The 13,925-nt window shown below is 41.5% G+C and overlaps 2 protein-coding genes across 5 annotated transcripts in view; one reads left to right on the top strand and one right to left on the bottom strand.

Moving 5' to 3' along the window:
* The window catches only part of LOC119020076 (endophilin-B2-like), a 21,911-nt gene extending 19,799 nt beyond the window's left edge, over positions 1 to 2,112 (bottom strand). Inside the window, exons 1-2 of one of the 3 annotated variants that reach the window (XM_037099163.1) lie at positions 1,798 to 2,112; positions 1,086 to 1,227 (exon numbers count right to left, since the gene is read on the bottom strand). In XM_037099163.1, coding sequence (XP_036955058.1) covers positions 1,086 to 1,227; positions 1,798 to 1,860 — 205 coding nt within the window. In that variant the 5' untranslated portion in view covers positions 1,861 to 2,112. The remainder of the gene's footprint in view (positions 1 to 1,085; positions 1,228 to 1,797) is intronic. The other 2 variants (XM_037099161.1, XM_037099162.1) reach the window with 2 other exon arrangements.
* Positions 1,311 to 13,925, top strand: dph7 (diphthamide biosynthesis 7). 2 transcript variants are annotated; one of them, XM_037099160.1, is made up of 11 exons: positions 1,311 to 1,419; positions 2,466 to 2,666; positions 2,993 to 3,165; positions 4,795 to 4,928; positions 5,008 to 5,095; positions 7,157 to 7,251; positions 7,359 to 7,516; positions 9,838 to 9,910; positions 9,999 to 10,064; positions 10,884 to 11,056; positions 11,896 to 13,925. In XM_037099160.1, exons 3-11 carry the CDS (start codon positions 3,034 to 3,036, stop codon positions 12,303 to 12,305), a joined length of 1,329 nt encoding a protein of 442 aa, XP_036955055.1. In that variant the 5' UTR covers positions 1,311 to 1,419; positions 2,466 to 2,666; positions 2,993 to 3,033; the 3' UTR covers positions 12,306 to 13,925. The 2 variants fall into 2 exon arrangements, with proteins under 2 accessions (XP_036955055.1, XP_036955054.1); XM_037099159.1 differs by lacking the exons at positions 1,311 to 1,419; positions 2,466 to 2,666 and adding an exon at positions 2,673 to 2,814.

Genomic DNA, 13,925 nt, shown 5'->3' with positions numbered 1-13,925 from the left:
CGGGTGGTTTAAGATATTTAATTATACAGGGCTTGCAGTTTGATATTAGATTGGGCCTGATTGAATTAAACTTGACTTTTGGGCCATGGCAGAAATATGCTCTCACTAATGTTCCATTCTAGTTATTGCTACTATTTTTTGGCCTTACTATTATCATTGCCATTATTAAATGTGCATTGTAGAAGTAATACTGGGCCTGCACTACATAAACTGCCAACCAAAACAACAACAAAAAGTTTTCAAATTCAGCTGTAACAAATTGCATATTTCAACATTGTAAATTTTCCTAGAAATAATGAAACAAACTGAAACTACTGGGGACCTAAACATCAAAATTCAATCCAAACATGGTATAGTGTAAATACACGCAATAGGTTCAGAAGTAATGCAGTAGGGCTGGGCACACAGGCCTTATAATGATATTACAATATCTTTAGGCCAGAAATCTCCTCAAAAGCACTTCATAAATGCTATGACTGGGCAACAAAATCAAATATCACATTATTTTTGTCAAATGCCTCAATATCAATATTGTGATAATATTGATAATAATTAAGATAAAGATAATATATAGTCTCATGTCGCAATAATATTACATTGATATATCACCCAGCCTTACAATATTGCAAACATCATTTCTAGTTAATGGATTTAAACATGCAATGCTACTGGTGTGGTCCTTTGATTATTACATGTTTTGGCTTGACAATTGAAGACAACTGTTCCTCTGCTACTGCTACTTTTGTATATACTAATATCTGAATGAATTACACTGACAGCAATTCAGGTGTTTGGCTGAAATTACATGAATAGCAAAAACAAATGCAAGGTGTGACGTAGTAACTTTAAGGTCTACAGCCTATGACTATGGTTTAATCTATTGAGAAATCTTTATTTTATCAGTGGGTCATGTCTAGTTTCACTTTGTTATTGTTCATTATTCATAAAATAAATTAGTTTAATTGTGTTTTGCATTAGTGTAATGAATATATCCATTAAGACATCAGTTCTGTTCTGCTAGAGGACAGACTCTGTACTCTCGGATTCCACCGTTGATTATGGGATTTGCTAAATTGATGTCATACTTGGGTTGGGCTGCAGCAGGATCTCAGTCTGTCTGTATATTTTCTCAGTCCAGTTTTTGGTGCAGTCTGCACGGCTCATCAGGTTCTCAAAGTGAGCGTCCAACTCAGTCTTCTCCGCTTGACCCAACTTCTCCTCTGTGAACTGAGACACAGCACACAAACACACGGGTCAACCACTGACGGCAGCTGTCTGAGGACTAATTCATTTTGAGGAAAAGCTGGGGAATCGACGTGACGTCATGACGTCATGAAGGGTCCGGTTCATGACCTGCTCTTGCTCGACTGTGGTTTTCGTCTTCTTCCTGACACCCTCAAACTTGTCCAAATGAATAAAGTAACGTTATATTTATCTATTACAATTTGCAAGCCTCTTTGAACGATTCCATGGTTAACTTACACTAGCAAATGCGCCGCTAGCTTTCGCTTACAAACACTACCAACTAACAACACTGCTAATGGCATTTGGACAACGCTGTTTATTTATGATGTAACGTTAGGTGTAGGCCTAAACTGTTACCATGTTGTAGCTCAATGATAAATATATGTATCTGCTACGCTATCGTGTAACGTTACGTTTGCTCAACAGTGAGATACACTGCGAAGTCAGAGACTGTACCGTAGTACGTCTGTAGCGTTAGTCACAGCTGGCTGTCAAAATGAAAGGAAGCATCAGTCGCATCACAGTACTTTAGAGGAACATTTAATCACTTACCTGGACAGCTCGCGTGAAAAACAGCCCAGCACCGGAGGCTAATTTCTTCACGTTGAAATCCATTGTATTTCTATCTGCTAGCTAGTGATGTTACACTCGAAGAACACTACTCTATTCGACACCAACGGCTGGATAGGATGGCACGAGCCAAAAATCACGTGACCACCATGAACGCGGCTTCGTTACGTCAAACACGTATCAATCTGCCAAAATAATGTTTAAAATCAACTGCTCACATTAATAGAGGTTTTTTTCGTTGAATAACAACATGTTAAAGATGACTGCGTTTAGGATTGGCAATTGCTCCATTGAGGTCTTGCACTGGATGTTTCCATTAATGCATATAGAGCAAAGGTTGGCCAGCAGATGACGTCATTTTCATCTTATAGAGAATGCTTAAACACATAGGCGTTGTGACTCGCTCTGACAACGTACCGGAGCTAGTGTATGCGTAATTTTAAACATACTCATGTACTAGTTATAGGTCAATGCATGTACCCCATCAAATTTACACTGCGTCTGTGGTGACATAACAAATTGTGATGCTAAATTCATGTTGTTTTGGAACTTAGTGTATTTTATGAATACATGAAGTATTTTTGTTAGATCCAATATGAGTTCTGATATCTTTAACCAGAATAAGTTTTTTTTTTCTATCTCTGTAACAGAACAAAAACAGTGAGAATAAGAGTCAGCATCCATATTTACAGTGTCCATAAGAGCCCGTCACAGGCTGGTGATTTGACCGGGCTTTGCACTACCCTCCAGTCACCTGCAACTTTGCAGCTTTGCAGTGATTCCTGAATGCATCCTTACGCCAAGCGCCGACGTAACGACGCGTACGTCGTTGAGTCTAGGCAGGCTCACATGTGAGTTTTGTTGATAATTGTTTTTTCCGTAGGTATTCAGTGTAACAAAAAGGCTGAATTGAATGTGGACATTTTATTTACTCGTTGAATGTCTTGTATTATGCCTGAAGTGTCTCATTGCTAACAGTTCGCGCTGCGTTACTCGGAAGTGAGTTAATTATAGCTTGTTAGCTAACTAACGTTATCTCAAACCTATTACGTTGTTAGCTTAGATAGCCTCATGAAAGTTAGCTAGATAGTAACTAAAGGGCTAACGTACTAACGCTGCTCTGCATACATATCTGTGTTTTATTTTGGTTTTAACATAATATTATTTTGCTTTGTAGCTTTTGCACCGACACAGAAACGTTATGCAGAGCAGGCGGTCATGGCTTGGAAGTCGAGGACCCGCAATCTACAGGTGTTTGACACGGAGCTGAGCGCTGACACGGTGGAGTGGTGTCCTGTTTCTTCGAGCAGTGGCATCTTGGCCTGCGGGACGTATCAGCTACAGAAAGGGGTGAGATTACATACGAAACGTCCCAAATGTCCCGATAATTCCCATAACCTGTTGTATGGGCTGAACTTTCCACTGATTGACCCCTCCAACCTGTTTCTGGGTTTTTTTTGAGAAATGCGAGTGTTTGGTGAATCCTGTCTTTAAACTTTGTATGACAAAGTCCCCCATCAAACCCTTTTGCAGGCGTCCCTGTCTTATTAACACATTGCATTCACAGCTCGGTACCTTTGATTCTGTGTTGGTTGAGACAAGTAAGGAAGACAACCTCTCTTGAGCACTCAAGGTGCATTGCGTGTGAATTGGTTTGCAGACATGTTATTGTCAGTATGTTGGATGCAGTGTATAATTTAAAGCACAATATGAACGAACATTATTGAGACCTTATTACTCAGCTCCGTGTCAAAATCCAGACCTTTACGTTTACATTTTTTGAGTGTCAGCCATATCGGGTATTCTCTGTGGATCAGTTGGTTCTGAAAGCACACTGGTGAGGGTCCAGGCTGGCAGGGATGTTGTCTGGATGTGCTGGAGAGACAGTTTCTCGAAGCACTTCATCAGGATGGGGGTGAGAGCCACAGGATGGCAGTCATTAAGACTTGACACAGCAGACTTTTTAGGTCCCCCACTTGGAGGATTGATAAAGTATTAAGTAAGTAAGTAAGTTTGTAAATAGGGTACAGGAACGATGATGACTCTCTTGGTGAAGGAAGCTCCTGCTTTCGTAGCCTGTGACATTTTCAGTCCCCTGCCACATGTCTTCAGTGCCTTTGGTGTTGAGGTCTCTCTGTAGTCCCTGTTGATGTCTCCTCTTTTCCTCCTTGTTGCCCGCTTTCACTCTTGCTCTGGCAGTGTTGTATGCTTCCTTGTCACATGACTGAAAGCTTTTTGGGCTCTGGATAGAGCCATACAATTCCTGCAGTGTATTATACATGTTGGGGAATGTACACAGCAATAATAAAACCACTGGTGAATTTATCTGTGCAGATAATGTGGTAGACATCTTAGCATTAGAATAATGCACCAAATAATGCTTGGTATGCAATCATAGCTAGTGGATCTAATTACCAAGCATTATTTATGTAGACAAAGAGCCCTCCTCCTCTCCTCCTACCAGAGTCCTGTCAGCTCTGAGGAAGGTCTGCCCATACAGTACAATAGCTTGATCAAGGATAGTATAGGTTAACTACTATGTCTCTGTGAAGAAGTGCGCACAGCAGTCTGATTTTCCATTGTTGAGTGAGCCTCGGTCGCACCTCATCCATTTTATTCTCTTGTGACCAGCTACTAACAGGTATTGATCAAAGTTGGATCAGGTTAGGTCTGATGCTGACTCTCTTTCCTCTTTTCTTTGGGCGGTCACACCACTATTGGTGACACTTAGTCCCACTCGTCTGGCTTGCTACTCTGCAGATTCGTGTGATGGTCTGCTTCAGTCAATCCAAACCCTATACATCCTTTTCTGAAGTTGATGACTTAATCTCTATTGTATGCAAAGTGAGCTTCAGTAGAAGGGGATATAGAGAAACACATTTAAACAATAAATAGATAATAAAATAAGTGAATGCAGGTGTAGCAGGTACATATTGGGGCTGGTGCCTGATGCATGTCCCTCTCACATTCTTCCTATAGGCAGGAGAGGAAGATGCCACTCCAAGCAGGACGGGTCGTTTGTACCTGTTTGAATTTCAGCGAGAGACACCAATGAGCCCTCCTCTTACTGAACTTCAGCGCATGGACACAGCGGCCATTTTAGATTTGAAATGGTAAGAAATTAGTTCTGGCTATTGTAATATTTATGACCCTGTCTTCTTCCTTCATGTTGATTAATTTATATGTTCTCAGGTGCCATGTGCAGCTGTCAGGAAAGACAGTGCTGGGAATGGCAGCTGCCAGCGGAGAGCTGCAGCTGTACGTACTGTCAGACAGTCAGGTGAGAAATGAGGCATCAGAAGAATCAAAGCCAGAAACAGCTTTTTTTAAAAGAATTTAGCCTTTTAGCTGTGCCTCATTTGAGGTTTTTGACAGAACATGTGATTGTTGAATATGTTCAAGCCTCTGTTTTAAAGCAGCCTATCCTACCACAAAGGTTCCTGCAAATGCCATTTCCTTGTGAGTCGAGAACATCAATCCAACCAAACTCAGCAGATCCAAGTCTGTCAATTTACACCTGACACTAACAAATGTCTCAAGTGACCACTTGATCCGCTCTCACTTATCCACATTATATGTAAATAAACATTTATGTCACTGGGACAAATGGACATAATGTTTTTACAACAAGACAGCAAGAACCCAATATATAACATTGCTTGATTTACAAAAAGGCCCAAATAATTAAGAATTTGTCAAAGATCACAAATTTGGTCATTTGAAAGGGAGTCTGGGGACTTTAGAATAGGCTACTTCTTTGTATCTCGTGATAGTTACTGGGTACTGTGTTTGTAAAATTTGATGAATTTTGACATAAATGTAGTGTCAGTGGTGAAATCAGTTGAATCAGTGTATTCAGACAGCTGCTATATGTTAAAACACTTTAGACACCGAAGCAGACAGACTGGTACAGCAATGCTGCACCAATTATTTAAAATTTTGCCATAGCTGTTTCCCAAAATTGTACTTATTCTTAATCCAACAACTCAAAATTACCAAGAAAATTTAAAGGGAGCCTGGGGATATTGCAGTCACTCGTTCAACTGGTTGGATCAGTTGAAACAGATTCAGTTCACAAACACCTGCTGCTAACATTGGCAGGTTAAGAGAGCCTAAACATGTAATTGACAATACAGTCAATCGCATGGAGATCAGTCAGTGTTTAATCCATTCTGCCTGTTGTTGTGACTTCTTGTCTTTCTGAGGACGTTAGTTGTGTAGGCAGTCCATCAGTGTGGCCCAGGACACAGGACCAAAAGAATGTGGTCGCATGTGGCCCAGACCACCCTTCAAATGTGGTCGTAGTGATTGGATCCCAAACATGTCCTAATTGAGTCTTGATGGTGTTCACACCTGTGCGTAGAGCTGCCCACTTTTGATTGGATCACTCAGGACAGATGATAATCCCAGGTCTTAGCTTTGTTGCTTAGCAAATTATGCATACTAGATACAGCATAAGAACGTTCAAGTTTAGACACCAAATACCAGTGGAATTTCAATGTTTTTTTTAATCTTTGCCTATTTTTCAACTTATTCAAATATGTTGAAATGCCACTGTGTATGACATTTGCAATGTAAAAAAACTTGCCTATGGTAAAACACTAAAAATGGTCAAAAATACACTCTAGACATGTCTGTACTGCATAGATCAACAGACAATCACCATGTTTGCATTTATGGTTAGGTAATGAAGGGCGTAACTGCTTTAAAAACAAACTGATATAAATCAGCGTTTGCTCTATCAGACCACTTGTCACTCTCAGATGCTGTTTAACTTATAAGAACCACACACAGTGGTGGAAAAAAAAACAGACGCATCTTACAACAGACATACAATTTAATTGCAGTCTAATTTATCAAACATACCATGTATAAGGTGTTGCAAAAATTGCATCACAGTATTTTATACATTTTTGTTTGTACTACATCGTTCTAGACTTCATTGTGTTATTGAAGATTGAGGAGTTGTTTCGAATGGACAGATGCCTTATAATATATTGCTGTCCAGTAAAACACTTGACATCATCCACAACATCTACTCGACTATACTTGCACAGTTATTGTACTTAAAGTTGTTTGACCACACATAACCCCTTCAGTCTGTTTAGAACAGGACATGTGTGTAAGCTCAAGTGTACCATTTTTTTGTCCAGTAAGCCACACAAACACTAAATGGCTGCTTAGTTCACTGCTGATGTAAAATGGCGTAATAAGGAGTACATCCTGAAATGCAGCACAGGTGTGTTTATTCTACTATACCTTTCATTTTTTTATATCAGACTTGGTGTGACTCTAGTGGCTGATGTGGTAGTCTGCACTCATGAATGTGTGTATCCAGTAGGAAGGCAGCTGCAGTCTCCAGACCCTGAGCAGTTTGGAGGTGGGAACAGAGCGTCTGGCTCTCTCATTAGATTGGTCCACTGGAAGAATGGACAGGTAACATACTTAACATGGTGCAAAGCCAGTGCAACTACAGCTGTGAAAAGTAGATCTCAGAGCTTTTACACAAAACACTGTCAAATGTCTCCTGTTTGTATCTGCAGCAACGACGTGCGGGTGGTGTGCAGTGACTCTGCAGGCTGCATTAGTGTGCTCTCCTTGGCTGAAGGTGCGCTGATGTCTCTGTCACAATGGAAGGCCCATGACTTTGAGGCCTGGATCGCAGCTTTTTCCTACTGGGACACACAGCTGGTTTATTCTGGTAACACTCATCTAAATTATAGTAAATGAGCAGCAGTGAAATCTTTCTTAATTTTCTTACTTTATACAACACAGTATGCATCTCAAGCATGACATATACTACAGTTTCGAGGCTGTTACCTACATTCTGTAGCAAAGTCTGACCACAACACAGGGCGTCTAATACCAGCTTACAAGACTCTGCTAAAACACAGCTAGCCACAGGTCAGAGCGATGGTTGTGTGGTCACTATGGGCAGAATACTGCCATAACTCGTGTGAGCGCAAATGAAACATCCGCGTGCCCATTTTTTTCCTGAACGCTTTTCCAAGCACTCGCAAGCTATTTTTTATCCTGCATGTCTGCCCCCGGAGCAATATTGTGGCCTGCCAGGAGAAACACAACCCGAGCGTGCACAGAGTCCACTCGCAGTACTTTCCCCTGCTCTTGACTTCAGTGTTTGCAAAATGTCACACAGAGCAATGAACTTCAGTATGTCTGTCTGAGTGCTGTCTTTTCTTTACTGAAGTTCAAGACACCAAGTCACAATACATGTTATTCAGGCATTTGGGGCTGTGTGGTTTGTCCCATTTGTCCTAGTGGTGTTGCCATACCCTGCTGTCTGACTGGCGAATACGCTCAACCAATTATATTTGGGGATGCAATAGTGATTGTCATGCCACCAGGCCCGCCCTTGACTGACAAAAACCGCCCACTAAAAAAGTTTTCCAAGCGAGGAGAGGAGGGTTTCGCAAGCAAGCAGTCTGCGCAATAGTGATGGGAACGGCAGTTCTTTTACATGCACTAAAATTATTATATGGTGAAAGTGTCCTCTGTGCACAATAAAATCACATAACATGATGCTACACGGATGTTAGCAACACAGCGCTAATTTTAGCAGTACGGTTACTGAACGTGAATCATCTCCTCTGCCCTGGATGAGTGACACAGCGCCATTTTCAGCACAGTACCTGAACGAGAATCACGTCCTCAGCGTGAGTTCTCTGCCTGCAGTAGGTTCGTGAATCATGAACGAATCACAGCGCGAACGAGAATCACGTCCTGACAGTTCTCTGAGTGAGTCGCGGCAGTTCCACTCCCTGCTGGCATGATCGCGGCTGAGCTCAACTGAACTGAGAAAGGAACGAATCAGTCCATGAAGTGATCCCGTTCACTTCGTTCACTGAAATGATCCGCTCGTTCAAACGACACGTTCATGACCGACTCAACACTACTGCGCGAGCAGGGGAAGGTATTGCGAGCGGACTCTGCGCACACTCGAGCTGTTTTTCTTCTGGCAGGCCACAATATTGCTCCAGGGGGCAGAGATGCAAGACAAAAAATAGCTTGCGAGTGCTTGGAAAAGCGCTCGGGGGGGAAAAAATGCGCGCGTGGATATTTGATCTGTGCGTGTAGATGTTTTATGGCAGTATTCTATGCCCGTAGGCCACAGGACAGGATAGAGACAGTAGCCCCATTCACACTGCCATTTAGATGCGGGGATCCTGCACCAATTCTCCGCCTCTGTGTGAAAGTCTTGGAGGCGGCAAGGAGTAACATTTCGCTCAGGCGCTGATCCGCCTCTGGAGTTAGTATCAGAGGTGCGGTATTGGCGAACCAAACCAATGTGAATGGATATGGCGGCTGCGTGTATCGAGGTTGTGTTGATCGGACAGTCTGATAACTACACAGCCTGCTCACACACTGTGATAGAGACCATCTCATATGACCTTGGCATTAGGCCTATTGTGGCTCCTCACAAGGTCCTGTCACTCTTCCAGACCAAAGGAACTAAAAGTCCACAGGCCCAGATGGCATTTATGCATTCCTGCTTAGGACCCATAGAGGAACTGACCTTGGCATGATGCCCCATTTTACGTCCAAAACCCTATGGGGAAAAAACTGTGTCAAATTGTGCATCTGAAAACGAAGATCATAGACTTATAGCGCCAACCTTAGTTGTGATGAAATGCTTAGAAATACATCTGGTTTTCTTACTTAAAGCTGAAATGACACAAGCGCTTTCTTCACCTGGTTTTAAAGACTGCATTAAATTAAAGTGATGACCTTTCAAGAACTAACCAGACTGTAATTGTATTCACATATCTGATGTTTAATGCATAAACATTTCATTGTGTTAAAATTACTTACTTTTGAGGAGATATTGAGTAATATCAAGATGGATTTTGTGTAATGTGGTTCAGCAAACAGTACAAGTCCAGTATTGCAATATATTTATATTATAATACTGGGCCTGTACTGTTTGATTACATCTGTATGAGTATGCATCTCCACTACTAATACATTTCCCCCTTTCTATGTGCTTGTGTTACTCCTCAATAGGTGGTGATGATTGCAAACTTAAAGGCTGGGATCTCAGGGTTGGTCCCTCCTGCCCCACTTTCATCAGTAAACGGTTTGTACTGACTTTATGTCATCACCACTCATTTTCACTTTCTGTTTTGGCACAATACATTGACAACATCTGGCTTGTTCTCTTGAAGGCACTCAATGGGTGTGTGCAGCATCCACAGCAACCCACATCAGGAACACATCCTGGCTACAGGCAGGTAAATATCCTAACAAACCCTGCAACATAACTTGGTTTTGTCTGAGTAGCCATTTTTAGACAGAGCACCAAGCTGCCAATTTGCCTGTCCTTTTGGTGGCTTGGTCCTCAGTTTTAGACAGAAGGCGGCAAATTGGGGGTCCGCCGATTTTTCGCCTCGGAGGGTACACTAATTTCTGCCTCGCCTGCTATCTAAAAAGGAGGTGGAAATGTGCCGGCCTCTGCGTGAGGTGTTGTCAATGACCTGCCCTGTTGTGCGACCCACAGCCAGAGAGTTTTAAAACCAAGAAACAGCTGATCACAGCAGTCAGTGCATCACTTCACAGCGGACATTAAGATGAACAACTGGACAGCCGCAGAGATCCAGGAGATGCAGCATCTCCTCAGTCTTTGTAGCTGTTTGGTTGTGTCCACTTGTTGTTGTGTTGGCAAGCTAAGGACAGTCGCTACTTTCAAATTAAAAGCCCCCTGCTAAGAACCCAGTTCTAAACTCTCATGGGTGCAATGTAAAGCTCTTATTTTGAAGACAAATTCTATGTCACTGTTCACAGCCCAACTTCGAGCTTCACTTCACGTAACTTGTTTATGCCTACCTCAGAGGTGGCTTTTGGAAAAGGAGGAATATTACGCCTCGGCTTTAGAGAGACAGGCTGGCACATTGCCGCCCTTACCTTGGAGCAAATGTGCTGTCTTTTCTATATAAAAAGGGTTAGAATCACCTTTTGTATGGTTGGGACGACTGTTTAGGACCACTGCTTCCTTGTTTTTTGCCTTCTTGTCCAAAACGTACAGTGATTACAAGTTTTGCTTATTTCTGCAGCTATGATGAGCAGGTTTTGCTGTGGGATTCACGGAATATGAGGCAGCCTCTCAGTGAAAGTCCCATGGGTGGTGGAGTGTGGAGGTTGAAGTGGCATCCTACCCATCAACACCTGCTGCTGGCAGCCTGCATGCACAATGACTTCCATATCCTTAACTGCCAGCCTGCACTTGGTAAGTGTGGGTGACAGATGGTTATGGAAGTATCATTCAGTGGTGCTTAATGATCATAGAAATGCTATAGGAATACTTGAAAGTCACAGGACAAGGGGAGAGGCAGGTTAATGAGGGACTGTGTCCTTTGATTTTACAGATGATTTAGTTTGTGTGTGTGTGTGTGCCCATATACAGTATCTTACAAAAGTGAGAACACCCCTCACATTTTTGTAAATATTTTATTCTATCTTTTCATGGAATAACACTGAAGAAATTACACTTTCCTACAATGTAAAGTAGTGAGTGTACAGCTTGTATAACAGTGTAAATTTCCTCTCCCCTTAAAAGAACTCAACACAAAGCCATTAATGTCAATGAGAAAGTCTTTATTGAAATGCTACCAAAATTGACTCAGACATTTTTTGGATACCAGAAATCACGTTTCAAATGAATGTTCAGCTATAATGAGTCTGCAATGAATGAATTAATGTGCACACTTTATATTTCGCCAAATCTGATCAAATTTGATCAGACCTTGCCAGAGCATTTACCAGTACACCAGAAACCAGTAGAATTATTTGTGAATTACATTTTTTTTAATTTCATGATTATTGTTGTAAGAGTTTTAAAATTAAAGAAACAAAAAGCATAAAAATGCATGTTTTATTCATGACATTACCTCAAGTTGTGGGAAGATGTGAGTGGTGACAATAATAACAATTTGCAATTCAAACCGGGGACATTGCTGTTCACGCTCGGTGTCTCAGAGGACAGTTCAGAAGAGTGCAGTTTGTTTCTGCCATAGAAGTTATTGATGAGTTCTTCTGAAAATATTGTTGTTTTTTCCAATTGTCTAGATGGAAGTAGAGGGGCATGTCCTATTGTAGCCTCCTATATCCTCCACAACTCCCTGGCCTATGGAGCAGACTGGTCCAGACTGTCCCTGGAAGAACCTGTTCCTTGCTCCCCCCCTGCTGTGGAACCGAAGGAAAGCCTCACAGAGAGCGGAGGACACTTGAGGATTCAATATGAATCTCCCACTGCAAGCTTTGACACTTCCCTGGAAGATGATGCAGGACGATACATCCCAGAGGGCATTACAGCGCCCTCCACCATCCCTAGTGCAGGCCCTGCCCACATTTCTAATGAGGATACCCCTTCACTGTCTAGTCTGCTGGCAAGCTGCTCATTCTATGACCACACGCTCCATGTGTGGCGCTGGGACTGGGCTCCAGATGAGGCTCAACAGAAATTGGGGCAGCTTTGACCAGAGTTGAGCACTGGCTGCATTGACACTTGATAGAAATATCTTCTGTCAAATTATAACCTGTACTGAAGTAAAGCAGAGTGTATGATATGCTCTTATTCCATTCACTGACTTCAATTTTAAGTTCCCACACTTTTAAAAAAAAATTATCACAAAATATGCAATGAGGAAAACACTATTTTCATAACAACAGATTTTTATAATCTTGAATTTAAATTGTGGATAGTCCTTAAACAATATACAGTACAAAGATCAATCCAACCATCCACATAGTTTTTTTTAACACATATTTTATTGGCATTTTTCAAAACGCATTACAAGAAAGAAAACAAAAAGACAGAATGTACATTCGACATAAAACAGGAACAGGCAGTTGCACAAAATAAAAGGCAAATTACGTGTCACTGTGATGCGCTATGAGGACAAGGGCATACTCAGGGTAATTGATAAACCCGACTTCATTCATATTGGGGATACACTGGGGAGGGACGGGGGGATAGCTTAGCTGTGATATACTTGATAAATGGTTCCCACATTCAATTAGATTTATCACCCACATACTTTTTAAATGTGTTTTGTGATGGTGGTTAGGAAAATTGTTAAGTTGGGCACCTATTTTGACTCATAATTTACTGTAAGTACCTTTGCAGTATGTGTGATAATGTCTGGTGAAATTAATTGATACTCAATGGGAAATTCTCCTTATTTGCACCAACTGTTGGTGACATTTTGGCAGGGTTGATGCTTAATAACTTGTGACTGGTGTTAAGGCTTCTCTAGATACACTCTGTTTCACATTTGTAAAATGTTTTTGTCTTTGTGCAAATATGCCCCTAGTCAATCCTTGACAGAAACCATGTCAGGCTGAACACAGCTGATCAATCCAGGCAGTAAGTCAGACATAGGAACACCATAGAGAATCTGATCAGTCCTCAAAATAAAATCACCCTGTGCAGACTCCCACTCATAAAAGTCAGACAAAAGGAATCAGTTTATCTATACAATCCATTTACCCATGGTGGAAGCACAGAAAACATTCTGCTTCTGAAAAGCTCCTGGTGGGGTACGAAGCGTTGCTAGCAATACCATGAAAAAAAAAACAGACATTTAGGGCATAACATTTGTATTTATTTTTTAAAAGATAAATATAAGAAGGCCTTGTGCACTGTGTGTTAATAACAGCATCCAAGTTAATTCTGGAGTAGCTTTGTGGGCACTACAGCAGTACAGCAAGCTGACACAGGCACCTGTCACCTGAAAAATGAAGCATGTACTGGTGTTTTAATACTGCTGCTGATGATTAATGAAACGGGTTAAAAAATATTCAGTATTGATGTTCATCGACATTTTTGAAAACACTAAGCTTTGCAAACAAAACCTTTTCTCTCTCTCACACACACACACACACACACACACACACACACACACACTCACTGTCAGAGCTGTGCTGGGAGGAATCGTGGTATTAGGCTAAACTCTGCCCTGTTCTCCACAAATCTGAGGTGTTGATCTTCACCCTATGATGACTTTGGAAATGTAATCACAGTAGTATATGAAGATTTGTTATGGTTAGTGCCATTCATTAAGCTTTCTGGCCAATAAAGTTTCATTGACAAGTTA

Source organism: Acanthopagrus latus, chromosome 5, assembly GCF_904848185.1.
Source record: "Acanthopagrus latus isolate v.2019 chromosome 5, fAcaLat1.1, whole genome shotgun sequence".
Classification (NCBI taxonomy): Eukaryota; Metazoa; Chordata; class Actinopteri; order Spariformes; family Sparidae; genus Acanthopagrus; species Acanthopagrus latus.
Note: the sequence above shows the minus strand (reverse complement) of the source record. Positions and strands in the feature narration are given on the sequence as shown.

Excerpts from the sequence above, each read along its gene's own strand:
- dph7 (XM_037099160.1), top strand. The coding sequence starts at position 3,034 with ATGGCTTGGAAGTCGAGGACCCGCAATCTACAGGTGTTTGACACGGAG. Across the intron at positions 3,166-4,794 it reads CGTATCAGCTACAGAAAGGG|GCAGGAGAGGAAGATGCCAC; the intron begins GTGAGATTACAT and ends TTCTTCCTATAG. Across the intron at positions 9,911-9,998 it reads CCCACTTTCATCAGTAAACG|GCACTCAATGGGTGTGTGCA; the intron begins GTTTGTACTGAC and ends GTTCTCTTGAAG.